This window comes from Micromesistius poutassou (genome assembly GCF_964030765.1).
Source record: "Micromesistius poutassou genome assembly, chromosome: 9".
Lineage (NCBI taxonomy): Eukaryota > Metazoa > Chordata > Actinopteri > Gadiformes > Gadidae > Micromesistius > Micromesistius poutassou.
In genome coordinates, this window is record NC_140279.1 from 3,120,158 (window position 1) to 3,134,520 (window position 14,363).

Genomic DNA, 14,363 nt, shown 5'->3' on the forward strand with positions numbered 1-14,363 from the left:
AGGCAGGGCGAGCCAGCCACACAGAGGCCACCTGTTGTCTAATCCCTCCTCCGGCAGCTGGGCTGAGTGCACGCCGTATCGAAGTTTAATCAATCACTTTAAATGTCAGCCATGCAGAATTGGATTTATGCCAAAACAGAGCTTCATTCCATGACTTCTGTGGGAGCGGAAGTCAGTGCATACTGTTCATCAGACAAAGAGAGAGTTTTCAAATTTCAGTGTCTGCCAAAAAGTTTATGTCTAGTCCTATTACGTGTATTAGTTCAACTACTTAATGTGAATGCGAATGAGCGTTGGGTATCTTCACTCATTCATGGCATGGAGGGGTTCTTTGTGTTGACCGAAGGTGACAAGGTGCCATGGCTTTGATCTGATGGTGGGGGGATGTCGCTGTCCTTGACTGGGGATATCACATGCATGCACACACACACACACACACACACACACACACACACACACACACACACACATACACACACACACACACACACTCACAAATACACATACACGCGCACATACATGTGTCCATACATACACATATACACATGCACACACACTCACAAACACACACACACACACACACACACACACACACACACACACACACACACACACACACACACACACACACACACACACACACACACAGACACACACACACACACACACACAGACACACACACACACACTACATACACATACATACATACATACACGCACATGCACTCACACACGTACAGCGAGAGAGGAACAGCCACCTACGGCCCCCTCTGACGCGTGAGTTGGCAGCCGTGAGAATGTCAGTGTCTGTGTGAGTGACAGTCACCAGGGCCCATGATGCACTGCAGTGGCAGTCACTAGCCGATAATGAGTGGGTGAACGCGGGGCTAAGTGAGCGTGCTTGTCACTGTGCGCGCTTGTCTCTGCCAATTTGTGGATTTAAGTGTACCCCGCAACATGACGTGTGTGGCTCTCCTTTTGTGCGATATGGAAGATCTAAATTGTTTTTGTGTTTGCGCGCACTTAGGCTTCGGCAAATTGACTCGCTCTAGTCGGACACTGGCAAGACAACCCCTGCTGCTGCTATGACTACCGCTGAAAAAATAAACCAGCGCTGATATATATACACAGAAATACGCACAGTGCGTTTGACAGTGTCGCCTAGTTCAATGGGCGCTGATTCATGCCCCAGTGGAGCACATCCAGGAAAGTAATCTGTCTCATTAATGGTTCCGGGAATAAAGCAAGGTTTTGCAGGTCTGCGAGAAGTTGTGTGTTCACTGACACAAGCCAGTGGTGCCGTAGAGAATCGTCAACGCCAACGCCAGTCAGAGCTACTCAGAGCCAGTGAGAAGTCACAGCCACTAAAAACCAGCCAGAGCTGGTCAGAACCAGTCTATGCCAGTGAAAGCCAGGCTGAACCATTCCAGACCAGCTCAAAGCCAGTTCGAACCAGTGAGAGCTAGTTAGAACCAATCAGAACCAACAAATCAGAGACCACTTTGTCATGTCATTTTTGTTTTTAATTTCGCTTACAAATTCTCCCATCAAAAAACATATAACAACAGCCTACATCCACCAGTGTCTAAACTTCACTGTCACCAATGTATGCCCATGGTCAATATCTACAATACAGTTAGGCCTACCCAACAATATAAAATTACATATAAAAACTGGCAAGTGTTCCGTAAATATATTATTAACATTTGTCTTGAAAAGGCATCAATGCAAAACCCACAGCCTACGGTGATTTAGATAAAATAGAATAATAACAAAATAATAAAAAACATCTGAACACAAAAATGGTGATGGTTGGGAAAATAGCGATTCCTTCCAGCAGTCAGACCTTTTAACAATCTGTCTTCCCAAGAGAGGTAAGAGCTACTGTTTGTTTCCTATCTTCAATGTTACAATTATGGATTCCCCATCTTCACCTGTAAACAGAAATAGGTTAAATAGCAATGCTTGGTTTACTCCAGCAGCTTCTAAGAAAATTGTCGTCACCTTTAACACCAGCACTATGCTGGAATCACTAAACAGCAAAGGGGTTGGAAACTCTGTGGGGAACTGGGAAATTTCTCTACTTAATTCTCTGAAGATAAATAAATCGTGTTGTCATCTTCTGATATCATAAAAAACAAACAAAAAACAAACTTTTTACTTTCCTTTTTAAAAGAAGATTTTAACTTTGACACAAATATGTCTGGGGGTACATTTGTGTGTGTTTCCTTGTACAGATGTGTACACTGAAGTACTAGGCTTTCAAATCACACATTGCGCTGGCATTAATACTGAGTGATGTTGACAGTACCCAGAGTGTAATGGTTCAGAGGCCCTCAGGGGCCACATGGGGGTCCATCCAGCCCCCATTAAACGGCTCTTGCTTCAGTGCGTCCAACTTCCAATCATGGTCGATCGGTTGTGGAAGAAAGCACAATGCTGCATCTCAAACTCTTACCAGAATGTTATCGCAATCATTTCATTATATTATTTTCACTATTAGTTTGACTGTGATTATGGATATAAATATCTGCTTAAATAATTCAAAGGAATTTGGGTTCTGATTTGCAAATTAAAAAATGTAATTGAACAGAATTGTATTGCTGTTGTATATTTGGAAAATATCAGTGTGTTACATTATCCTATTGTCATTACCCTTGGGACATTAAGTATGGCTGTGTTCAGGGCCTCAACCACTTGGAGTTTCTTTGTAGCCGCATATCCCAGACAGCAATCCATCAATCCTATTGTTTATCAGCGAAGAGTGAAAAAAGTCCCTCTCAGAGAGTGGTGACCACATAACCTAAAACAAAATGGGAGCATGTGGTTGTTTTGTGTGTGTTTGGTGTGTGTGTGTCAGTGATTGTGTGCAAACACACACACACACACACACACACACACACACACACACACACACACACACACACACACATACTCACACACACACACAAACACACACCATTTAGAATTTTCCTTGCGTTTGAGCGTCAGCGAGTGAGTCCACGTGGGAGACGGATTGCGGTTTCACTGCCAAGACGCCCGGGTTCTCCTCGGCAAACCGTTCCTCGTGTCTACGACTACAGACGCAATCTCTAAAGCAATCTCTTTAGAGATGGCGGCGGATGCTGCTGATGCCCTGCTTTCCCCCTGGCTCGCCTGAGCAGGACTCTATTGACACGTCGGAGATCGAAGAAGGAATTCAAAAAGGACATTCCAGAAAGATTTCCTGTAATCCATGGTGTGACAGTGGCTTAGTTGTCCGTGACTAATAAGAACCCAGTGAGTGAGCAAAAGCGATTCCTCAACGAGTCCTCCCTTCCACCCTCCGTCCCTCCTACCCTCCCTCCCTCCCTCCCTCCCTCCCTCCCTCCCTCCCTCCCTCACCCTCTCCGGTCCTTCCCTCCCCTGCCACCTCTCTCTCTGCTGTGCGGGGGAAGCCCTCAGATGACCCCGTACTCGATGAGGGACTTGAGCAGCACGGTGTCCTTGATGTCGCTGAACACCTTACGGATGTTGTTGGTGTCGGTGGCGCAGGTGAAGTGAGGGTACAGGGTCTTGCTGTCTTGCTGCCGGTCTCGGTTCTTGGCCTGCTGCACATACCTCTTCTTGATGAACTGCTGGGCCTCCTCCGCGTCCCGCCTCCTGCCTGTGGGCGGAGAGTGGGGTTAAAGGTGACGATACCACCAGGTGTGGGTGTGATTAGCCGCCACAAGCCGTTTTGAAAATCAGCCTCTTCTGACATCACAAGTGGGCGTGTTATACTTTCTGAATGTTTACATTTTATGAATGTTGTTTACATGTAAATATGATTGTTTATTTACATTTGAGATAAATACAAAAACGAAATGCAACATGTTATAGTGGATTGGAAATTAGTTTTATTCAAGCTTTATTCATGATATCCATTATTCTTTGTTAATTTATTCAGCCTTTTTATTTCTGTACTTGCAGTTTCACCTTTTCCCTTGCATCCAATAAACCTGTGGAATTGAGACATAACCTACAGAGTCCTGGGCCCCGTTTCCCGAAAGCATGGTTAGCCTAACGACGTCGTCAAAACCGTCGTACGATCATCGCAGAATTTTCGGACCGTTTCCCGAAAGCATTGTTACGTAACAACGTCGTTAAAACCGTCGTAACTAACGACGGCTACAGGGGTACTCGTAGAGCACTAGGATGCATCGTTACTATAGCCTCAGTGGAGTCACCAGCTGGAGATTCCGTGTATAGGATGTGTTTTATTAAAACACTTCATCCAATAGGCTACCACTGAATGTCCAGCTGGCACTATTTTGCAATACCCCAAAAACAGTGGTTCCCGCATATATATTACTCGTAGACTACTGTTAGATTTAAACAGCAAAGACATAGACATGTTAGAAGTCAACAAAAATATTACTTATTGCAGCAATTTAAAATTCCAAAAAGAAATGTAGGCCTACCGATGAAACGCCACGTCACAAGGCAACCCTATCACAAGGCATATAATAAAATCAAATGATTCCATTGCTCGTGTGGGAGGTCGCTTCACTTGCTGTCGCCCTCTGATTTTAATTCAACCATCGTGGTTAAAATGTCCTCATATTGATCAATGACAGAAGACATACTGTAGCCTACATGAATCATGCTGAGACCAGCGGGTGTCGGAGAATTTCTGCAGGCATTTTTTGTTGCGATTGTTTGCCATAAAGCACTGTAGGCACGTCGGTGAGGCTGTGATGAAGTTCACTATTTATTGGACCGTGTCTAGACAGTTATGAACATCCCTGACCTAAGTGGAGTGCACAATCGCCAAGTTGAGAGTGTGGTTTCTGCAGTGAACGTAGACTGCTGCGGGAAACTGTGCTGCGATGCGTGCTTTTCCCGCTTACATTGCCCGCATCATCATACCCCTGCCCAACAATATGGGCAGGAATCGATCTAGACCAGCAACAGCAATAGCCGTGTCAATGCCTCTGCGTTTGAATGATAATGAATGAATGGAACGTTGCATTTTTAATGTTGACACCAAAGTTTCTAGAGAGTGCGCGGCGCGTCAATCACTGAATGAATGAATGAAACGGAATGCAGGAATCAGAGAAAGTCTGCCCTCTTTGCGGCACAAAGCATGTTTCAGAAATCAGCACATTTAAATAAATGCTATAGTTGTCACACAGACACATGCTATTTTTTATTTTTGTAATATGGAATTATTTCAGGGGAGAAAATGCCGTGAAACAATGTACGCACGGTGCGTTCGGGATTAGGACTGATATAGCATATCTCGGCCTAGACCTAATCAATTGTGTTTTAATATTTGTAGCATTCATATTAGTCTATTCTTTTCGTAGGCTAATCTGCTGTTGGCCTTGATGGGGAGATATTTTTTTTCTGCCACAAAATATAGTTTAATCCAACAACATTCCTGCGTCTCCCCCTCCTACAGAGCCCATTTCAGCACCGTGTCAGTAGACAGCTACAATCCTACGACGTCGTAAGAGCAGAGCACGCGCGTTCATGTTAAGAGTTTCGGGTAACGCTCCCCTAAAATGAACGATGCATCGTGAGATCCATCGTACGATGAATCGTACGAGCATGGATCCATCGTTATCGGGAAACGGGGCCCTGGTGTTTGGGAGAGAGTTTAGCTGGCCGTCAGGGTATACGATAGACATACCGAGGACGGAACAAATATAATATAAGCACATCTCAATATACAAATCTTAAGAATGAATACTTTGTGATGCCAAACAGAGAGGGGATCGTGAAGGAGTGAATAAGTACCTAATGCAGTGAATAAGACCTCCTACCTCATGTATAGGCCTGCCTATGGGCCTACGGCCTGGGCTCTACATAGAGGAAAAGCTTTCGCAGCCTTATTTGCCACAGGAACATTATAGTGGAGGCTACTGTTTACAGGAAGTTCCCATTTTCCATTAAAGGGTCAGCATGGACCAGTGTAAACAGTGTGAATCCTCATGTGTCTCTGCAGGTGCACGCACCTGGAAGAAACTCAATAAATTCTATTGTCAACATTGTAAAAAAGCAAGAGAGGAACACATCTCTGTGTAGCTCAACTGAGAGAGCATTGCATTCCCATTGCCAGGGTTGGATTTTGACTCCCACACATGCAAATAATGTAGGCATGTTTGCTATTGTCAGTTACTCTGAAAATATGGACCAAATGGAATATATTTAAGAAAGAAAGAAAGAAAGAAAGAAAGTGGCAATTCTACAGAGTGCCTCACTTGGAATATATCAGGGAACATTACTTTTTATGACATATGGCTGAAAATGTTTCTTTCTAATTTCCTCGAATGTGTTATTTCTATCAATGCTATCTTGTGGATTGCCTTTACAGATAATTGCGAAGGTGGGAGGAAGTAGGAACCATACTGTTTATAAAGTATGGAGACCCACACCAGACACAGCAAACACGCAGACCACAAGCTCACCCGTGAAGTCTGGAAAGTACTTCTGCAGGTCCGACGTCTGGATCTTGTCAGCCAGGATGTCAGTCTTGTTGAGGAAGAGGATGATGGACGTGTTGGCAAACCAGGGAGAGTGGATGGTGGTGTAGAACAGAGCCAGGCTCTCAAGCATGCGGTTCTGGAGACAGAGAGAGAGAGAATAGAGCGCGAGAGAGAGAGAGAGAGAGAGAAAGAGAGAGAGAGGTTTCAATTCTTTCACAATACATATGTCTTATTTAATTGAGAGAGAGAGAAGAAGAGAGAGAGAGAGAGGTTTCAATTCTTTCACAATACATATGTCTTATTTAATTGAGAGAGAGAGAAGAAGAGAGGGAGAGAGAGAGAGACTGTGAGATCAAACATGATAGGGACAGAGAAAAGTTGACAAACAGTGAGGGAGGATTAGGTGAGCATCGTGGGTACTGCCGTGATGAAGAGGTAGTTAATCAGGTTCGGATCGCTGCAGAGGTTAATGAATAGGTTGGCATGTAAAGAGAGGCGTGCAAATGAAGGGCTGAGAGACACAGACAGAATGAGAGAGAGAGAGAGAGAGCGAGAGAGAGAGAGAGAGAGAGAGCGAGAGAGAGAGAGAGAGAGGGGCAAACAAAGAAAAGTGATGGAAAAGCTGATTCCTAACACAACAGTGAGACCTGTTGGTGGAAGGGAGGCCCTACCTGTGGAGAGTGATGCTGGGAGCAGTTTGATCCCTACAAGCAGTACGCCCAGGGCTAACCCAACTAGCGGGGAGTTAATATGTGGCATGAAGGAGGACAGAGAGAGAGAGAGAGTGAGAGAGAGTGGAGAAGAGAAAGAAGGAGAGAGGCACACAGAGATAGGTTGGAGCAGACAGGCAGAGAGATTGAAAAGGCAGGTGGGTGGTCGAACATGCAGAGGGAACTAGAGAGGCAAAACCAACAAACCAGATAGGGCCTATAGAAAACAATTACAACGCTCATACAAAGTCAACACACACACACACACACACACACACACATATTGTTCTTACATCTGTATCCCTCTCCTCCAGGACCTGGTCGTATTCGCTGAGGGAGGCCAGGAAAATGAGGGAGGTGACGTTCTCGAAGCAGTGGATCCACTTTCTGCGTTCAGACTTCTGACCGCCGACGTCCACAATCCTGCTCCGAGGAGAGGAGGGAGAGAGGAGGGAGAGAGGGGAGAGAGAAGGGAGAGAGGAGGGAGAGAGGAGGGAGACAGTAGGGAGAGAGGGGAGAGAGGAGGGAGAGAGGAGGGAGAGAGGGGAGAGAGGGGAGAGAGGAGGGAGAGAGGAGGGAGGGAGGGGAGAGAGGAGGGAGAGAGGGGAGAGCGGAGGGAGACAGTAGGGAGAGAGGAGGGAGAGAGGAGGGAGAGGAGAGAGGAGGGAGAGAGGAGGGGGGGAGGAGGGAGACAGTAGGGAGAGAGGGGAGAGAGGAGGGAGAGAGGAGGGAGAGAGGGGAGAGAGGGGAGAGAGGAGGGAGGGGGGGGAGAGAGGAGGGAGAGAGGGGAGAGCGGAGGGAGACAGTAGGGAGAGAGGAGGGAGAGAGGAGGGAGAGAGGAGGAAGAGAGGGGAGAGAGGGGGAGAGAGGAGGGAGAGAGGGGGAGAGAGGAGGGAGAGAGGGAGAGAGGAGGGAGAGAGCACATCTTTACAGCTCTGATGGAACCTCTCAGGGTGATTGGCATCTTGTACTGCTATGGGTGTGTGTGTGTGTGTGTGTGTGTGTGTGTGTGTGTGTGTGTGTGTGTGTGTCTGTTTGTGTGTTTGTGTGTGTGTGTGTGTGTGTGTGTGTGTGTGTGTGTGTGTGTGTGTGTGTGTGTGTGTGTGTGTGTGCCACCAGTACACACACACACACACACACACACAGTTTTGGGTTTTGCTTACTGCACATGGAAGTAACATCAATAACCATAGAACAGCAAAACCAGCAATACAAAATAAGCCCCCACATTATTGTTCAGTCCAGTGCACTGTAGTGCCCACCTGAGTGTAATGGTCTTGACGTTGAAGGAGTAGTCATGGATCCCTGTAGTCGGGAATCGAACCCGCAGCACGTCTTGGGCAGTGGGGATGTAGTCTGGAGTGGAGATGCGATCCAGATTGGTCATGTAGCTATGGAAAGAAAAAAAGAGAGTTAGGAAGAGAGAAAGAGAGAGAGAGAGAGAGAGAGAGAGAGAGAGAGAGAGAGAGAGAGAGAGAGAGAGAGAGAGAGAGAGAGCAAGCATGGACAATGTATAATATTTCAAATGTAAATGTTTAAATGTAAAAATTAGACAGGTGAAACAAAGTTCTAACGCTATGAGTTATGCCTGTCTGATATACAGTCCACCAAATGGACAAAAGGAGAGGGTGGCACACCGCTCAGAGAGGAGATGGGTGGTGGGGCGGGCGAGAGACGAAGGGGACGGGGTAAATTTTTCTGTCTGAATACAAGAGGAAGAAGAAAATGGTGTGTTGTGGAAATGGTGGAAGGTGGAGGATGGGGGGGGAAGGGGGGGGCGAGTACTTGCCGACTTTGGCAGAGGCGGTGGATGTGTCCGCTTTATGGCTTGTTCTAAAACACCAGGTCATTAACTCAATGTTGACAGAGTGTGTATCTTATCACCGGTATTGTGGTGAGTGAGACGCTTTAATACACAAGGAAGAGAGATAAAACGCCAAAATAGATAAAGCAGAGTGATTGTTCTATTGCCTATTGACTGTGTTTTGAATGTTATTAAATATGGAGAAAAAAATCTTGTATATAAATATATATATATATATATATATATATATATATACACAAGATTTTTTATTGATTGATTGATTGATTGATTTTTTTATTTATATATATATAAATCTTGTATATATATATATATATATATATATATATATATATAAAAATATATTTAATTTCTTAATACATTTGGTTTAGCTGGCATGACAGGAAATGTTTGCCATACATGGTTCTTTCTAGAAGGTTTTTACTGGTGGTCAGAGAACAAGGATGAGAAAGAGATGTATTACCATCCCCCTCTAGTGGGTTGATTCGGAATAACACATCACATTCTTCCCGATATCTCAACATAAGTTTGCTAGTCCCTATAACCCGGCCTATATTCTATCTGATAGTCTAGACTATATGCTTAACTAAAGGCTGGACTATATAATGGACTATAGCTAGACTATAGGCTGGACTATGGGCAGGGCTATAGCTAGACTATAGACTGGACCATAGATAGACTATAGCTAGACTATATACTGGACTATACGCTGGACTATAGACTGGACTATAGCTAGACTATAGGCTGGACTATAGCTAGACTATAGGCTGGACTATAGACTGGACCATAGATAGACTATAGCTAGACTATAGACTGGACTATACGCTGGACTAAAGTCTAAAGGCTAGGACTACAGCTAAAGGCTGAGGGGAATCCTGAGCGAGGGACCCCAGCTAGCGACTCACTACTCGGTGGAGTCCAGGAGCTGGTACTCTCCGCGGCGGCCGTAGCAGATGCGGATGCCTCCGTCGGCCCAGAGCCGGCGGATGGCGTCCACATAGCCGCGGTCCAGACGGGTCACCTTCCCAGTGTCCTCCTCATGGATCCACTTAGCATACATCTGAAGACCCAAACACAGAACCCCTGTATGTATGAATATATGTATATAGAGAGAGATTTAAATCAGAGCCCCTGCCTGTACTTAGACAGGCAGTCTCATTGGGGGAAGCAGTAAATCAAGCTTTCTGTTCATACTTCCTGGTGCACTATACATGTTCTATATATAAGTTATACATGAGCTTCTTTGTGAGTATGAGTATAAAGCCCTGCTGCATATGTGCCAAAGCCAGGTTTGGCAACAGGTGACTTTGTAGTTTTGTGTCATTTGTTATCATAGATTCAAGAAGAAGAATAGATAGATATTTGAGTGGGAGCAGTGAATGGGAGAGGTTTTCAGGTTTTAACTCAACTACTGATTATATTGATACAGCCAACATCAGTAGTGAAAAGGAGCTGCTGTGTGTAAATAGTGTGTGTCTGCAGGATTATGCAGACCTACAACAGAGATTTAGCTTTGTTTGCATTTTTTTTATTTCTGGCTGAGTTGCATGTTTATATGGTCCCAAATGTGGGTAAATATACGTGCATGTATGTGTGTGTGTGTGTGCCTGCGTGTGTGTGTGTGTGTGTGTGTGTGTGTGTGTGTGTGTGTGTGTGTGTGTGTGTGTGTGTGTGTGTGTGTGTGTGCGTGGGTGTATGTGTGAGTGTGTTTGTATTAAACTTTCACATCATGGGCAGTAACAACTAAGGAAACAAAGGTGAGGGGAATTGATCATTGCGTCAATGGGGAGAGTTTAGGATTTGGCCATGGCTGAAGTCAGCCTAGAGACAGAGACATTATTGTTATTGTTATTTTGCAATGCACTATGGGGAAAAACTGACACATCTGCAGGGCTGCAGGACGGATAGAGGAATCTACACATCAAAGAAGTCAGTAGATTGGCATCGCCTCAGTATCAGATTTATTTTGGCTACAGTGGAATGAATCTACACATCAGAGAAGACAGTAGATTGGCTTGGCCTCAGTATCAGATTATGTGTCTACAGTGGCAATGCAGAAATCTCTAGATGCAAGGGGAATGTATACAAGTGCCTTTTCAATCCATTAGTAAGTAGTAATGATATAAACAAGATTTATATCATTTGTATATATCTTTTATAAACATTATGATTAATAATTCCACAACAGTGTGTGTGTGTGTGTGTGTGTGCGCGCACATCCATGTGTGTGTGCGTATGCATGCATGTGTGTGTGTGTGTGTGACTGTGTGTACATGCTTGTGTGTGTGTGTGTGTGTGTGTGCATGCTTCTGTGTGCAATCATATGTGTATGTGTGTGCATGCTTGTGTGTGTTTCTGTGTGTGCATGCTTGTGTGCGCATGCATGCAGGTGTGTATGTGTGTGCGTGCTTCCGTGTGTCTGACCTCGTTCTCTGAGTTGGAGTAAGGGATCTTCAGGGTCTCCATGGCGCTGGTCAAGGCCTGAATGGCAGTGAAGATGTTCTGGAAGATGCATTGAGCGAAGGCCTTCCTCTCGTCATCCGTGAAGCCCCTGCCGTGGATGATCCTCATCTGGCGGATGAAGGTGGTCTTGCCACTCTCCCCCGTGCCTGAGACCGCAGACAGGAAGAGAGTCGTATGCTGTGTCCAGAACTTCTATTCTGGGTTTTCTCATGGTATCATTAAACATTTGAATACGTTTCATTAGGGAATAATGTGCGGAGGGAGGGTGTGGAATTAAGGGTGTTGGCAGGTTCAAAAAGTGCAATAAATTGGTAATTTATTGTTATTTTGTATTATTAATTAAGAGACTTGCGAGGAGACACATGAGTGAATGTGTGAATTTCTTTCTGTGTGTGTGTGAGTGAGTGAGTGAGAGAGAGGTGTCCAATCGTTCAGAATAGTGCACTAAAATGTAATAACCAAAAGTGACAGCAACACACTCCACAACAAGGCCCTCACCCACACGAGAGTTACATCCAGAAAAGAGTCCCCTTAACCAGCTTGTCCTGGGACTCTGTCCAACACACAGCATCCACCACATCAGGCAGAACCAAATTATAATATATATATATATATATATATATATATATATATATATATATATATATATATATATATATATAATATAACAAGAGTGAATTGGCATGTTACTTGTCCCTTAACAGAGAATACACAGTTGCAGAATACCTGACTACCTTGACTGACCCAAAACGGACTAAACAAACACTATGCTTCCACTGCCCACAAAAAAACAACTGGGAACTGAGCTGCACTTCCTATCTTCCAAAACATCAGGAACACACACTTCCCATGGATTACACAGCCATCCAAGGACTTTGAAAACCCTCCGGATGCTAACAAACAGTCATATCTGATGGGAGAAAAACAACAAAATGCGATCACAGCAGCCAGATTTGTCACCTGTGTAATTAAGAGAAAGCAGACGGAGACAGAGAGAGAGACAGATAGACAGATAGAGAGAAAGACAAAGAGAAAGAGAGAGAGAGACTCAGAGCTTGAGAATGTGTCTCATAGCAGGGATGGTTGATCTGACCATTCACAGCAAATGACACATGAGAGGACTGTACCACTCATGCTTTCAAGACCAGGTTTGCAAATACATAGATTAATAATTATGTATGTTCTCTTTTACTTTTACTTACTCTAAACTTTATTGTTTATGTTGCTTCATAATAGAAAAACGTATATGACAATTTTTTCAACATCAAACCTGGAATCCTCAGGGCGAACCAGGGATCGAACAAGGAACCCTCTGGTTACCAGACAACCTGCCAACATTCCTAAGCTTGACCACATTGTTTTGAGATAATTGATTCAGGATTGTGATGCAGTGGAAAAAAGGGAAGAGGTGGTTAAACAACAATAATACGTTATCAATGAGTGTAATGAAAAATAATATTATAAAATGTAGACGAAGAAGTTCATGTGAAGTGCCAAAAAAGTGTGGTTCAGGTGTGTGGTTGAACCGATATTAAGATAACATTCTAATTGAGTCATGGTATATGTATTTTAAAAAATGTGGTTCCCACTCGCTTGCGCGAGACTATGCAATGAATATCATCGCTTCGCTCACACCAACCCATCTGCAGATAAGAGAACAACGTAAACTCGTGGGATCGGATTGATCTCACGAGGCTACCCATACTTTGGAAAATAAATAGCCATGTCTGTAATCAAGGCACAATTCGGCACTCGGCAACATTATCAAACCAAAGGAGCAAGCTTTTAACAACCCGTTCATTCTTTAAATTCTCACACGTCAACACATGTTTGTCATAGTTGACGTTGTTTCAAATCGGGCCATTCGGGTCATTGGCCAGTTGCCACTGATGCGGCGCGCCTTAGAAATAGATCACAGGCCTGAGCGACCACATCTTTATTGTCTTATTAATACCGAATTGTATTATATATAGGCCTAATGTAAATGGATGTTCTGGTCAATGATCTTTAACCAATCGCCTAGTGTCAGGGAATACTTTCAACTATGGATGACGGCAAACGCCTCTTATACCTAGCAGGAGAACTTTAATTTCCCTTCGTTCTCTCTTTTTCTGTTCCCGGAGAATCTTCTGGATTTCTTTGTCCAACACGATGGTGTTCTTGTCCTCCTCTGACAGGCAGCACACACAGGTCCGATGGCACCATCGGAAACAACCGGCCATGGCGAAGACCACTGAAATGCATTGGTTCATTAACGATCACACATGACAATGAGTCTTAAATTATTGGAAATTAGGTTAATGTTGTTGACAAAGTAGGCCTACACTGTTTTACTTGGCTGTTTATCATTATGTGTTTACAACCTCAAATCTGTAAGTCGCGTGAGTCACATGAACCATAGCCAACGCTCTTCTTCAAACCATCAGGTTCGTTTTCAAAAGTCCTCACTCAAAACGCTTACAAACTAATACGCCTACCTTTATGTCTGTCACAATCCTCGGGGAAAATCGGACGCAAAGTTTTGTGTGCGCGTTTCGCTGTCCATTTTCCAAAACCAATCAAATCACAGCATGCTTCTGAAACTCCAGCTCCAGGCTTCTCATTGTCAAAAGCGCGTTTAAAAAGCAAAACGATAAATCCCCAGGTAGCCTAATAATAACCTGCTCCTCGGGTATTACTGGGCTCACCACGGTGGCGAGGAGCACTCTTATGCCGCTTTTCCACCGCCAGTACCAACTCGACTCGACTCGACTCGCCTCGACTCAACTCGGTTTGGTTGCGTTTCCATCTAAAAAAGTACCTCTTCAATGTGGGCGGGTCGTAGAAAAGAACCTCTCCACCATGGGCGGGTCGTCATTAGGTTTTAATCACGGGAGACGCGATTCCCGGGAAATCTGAATCTGATCAAGACTATTT

The 14,363-nt window shown here is 44.4% G+C and overlaps 1 protein-coding gene across 2 annotated transcripts; it reads right to left on the minus strand.

Moving 5' to 3' along the window:
• Positions 1-3,415: 3,415 nt before the first annotated feature.
• On the minus strand, positions 3,416-14,101 carry LOC311352897 (guanine nucleotide-binding protein subunit alpha-14-like). Of its 2 annotated transcripts, none has more exons than XM_084472726.1 (8): positions 13,925-14,101; positions 13,519-13,680; positions 11,409-11,593; positions 9,890-10,044; positions 8,425-8,553; positions 7,456-7,585; positions 6,435-6,588; positions 3,416-3,646 (listed from the first exon to the last, which is right to left on the minus strand). In XM_084472726.1, exons 2-8 carry the CDS (start codon positions 13,667-13,669, stop codon positions 3,441-3,443), a joined length of 1,110 nt encoding a protein of 369 aa, XP_084328852.1. In that variant the 5' UTR covers positions 13,670-13,680; positions 13,925-14,101; the 3' UTR covers positions 3,416-3,440. The 2 variants fall into 2 exon arrangements, with proteins under 2 accessions (XP_084328852.1, XP_084328851.1); XM_084472725.1 differs by lacking the exon at positions 13,925-14,101 and adding an exon at positions 13,772-13,848.
• Between the last annotated feature and the right edge of the window lie 262 nt (positions 14,102-14,363).

Excerpts from the sequence above, each read along its gene's own strand:
- LOC311352897 (XM_084472725.1), bottom strand. The coding sequence starts at position 13,796 with ATGATAAACAGCCAAGTAAAACAGT. Across the intron at positions 6,589-7,455 it reads TGGAGGAGAGGGATACAGAT|AACCGCATGCTTGAGAGCCT; the intron begins GTAAGAACAATA and ends CTCTGTCTCCAG. Across the intron at positions 3,647-6,434 it reads GTACTTTCCAGACTTCACGG|GCAGGAGGCGGGACGCGGAG; the intron begins GTGAGCTTGTGG and ends CTCCGCCCACAG.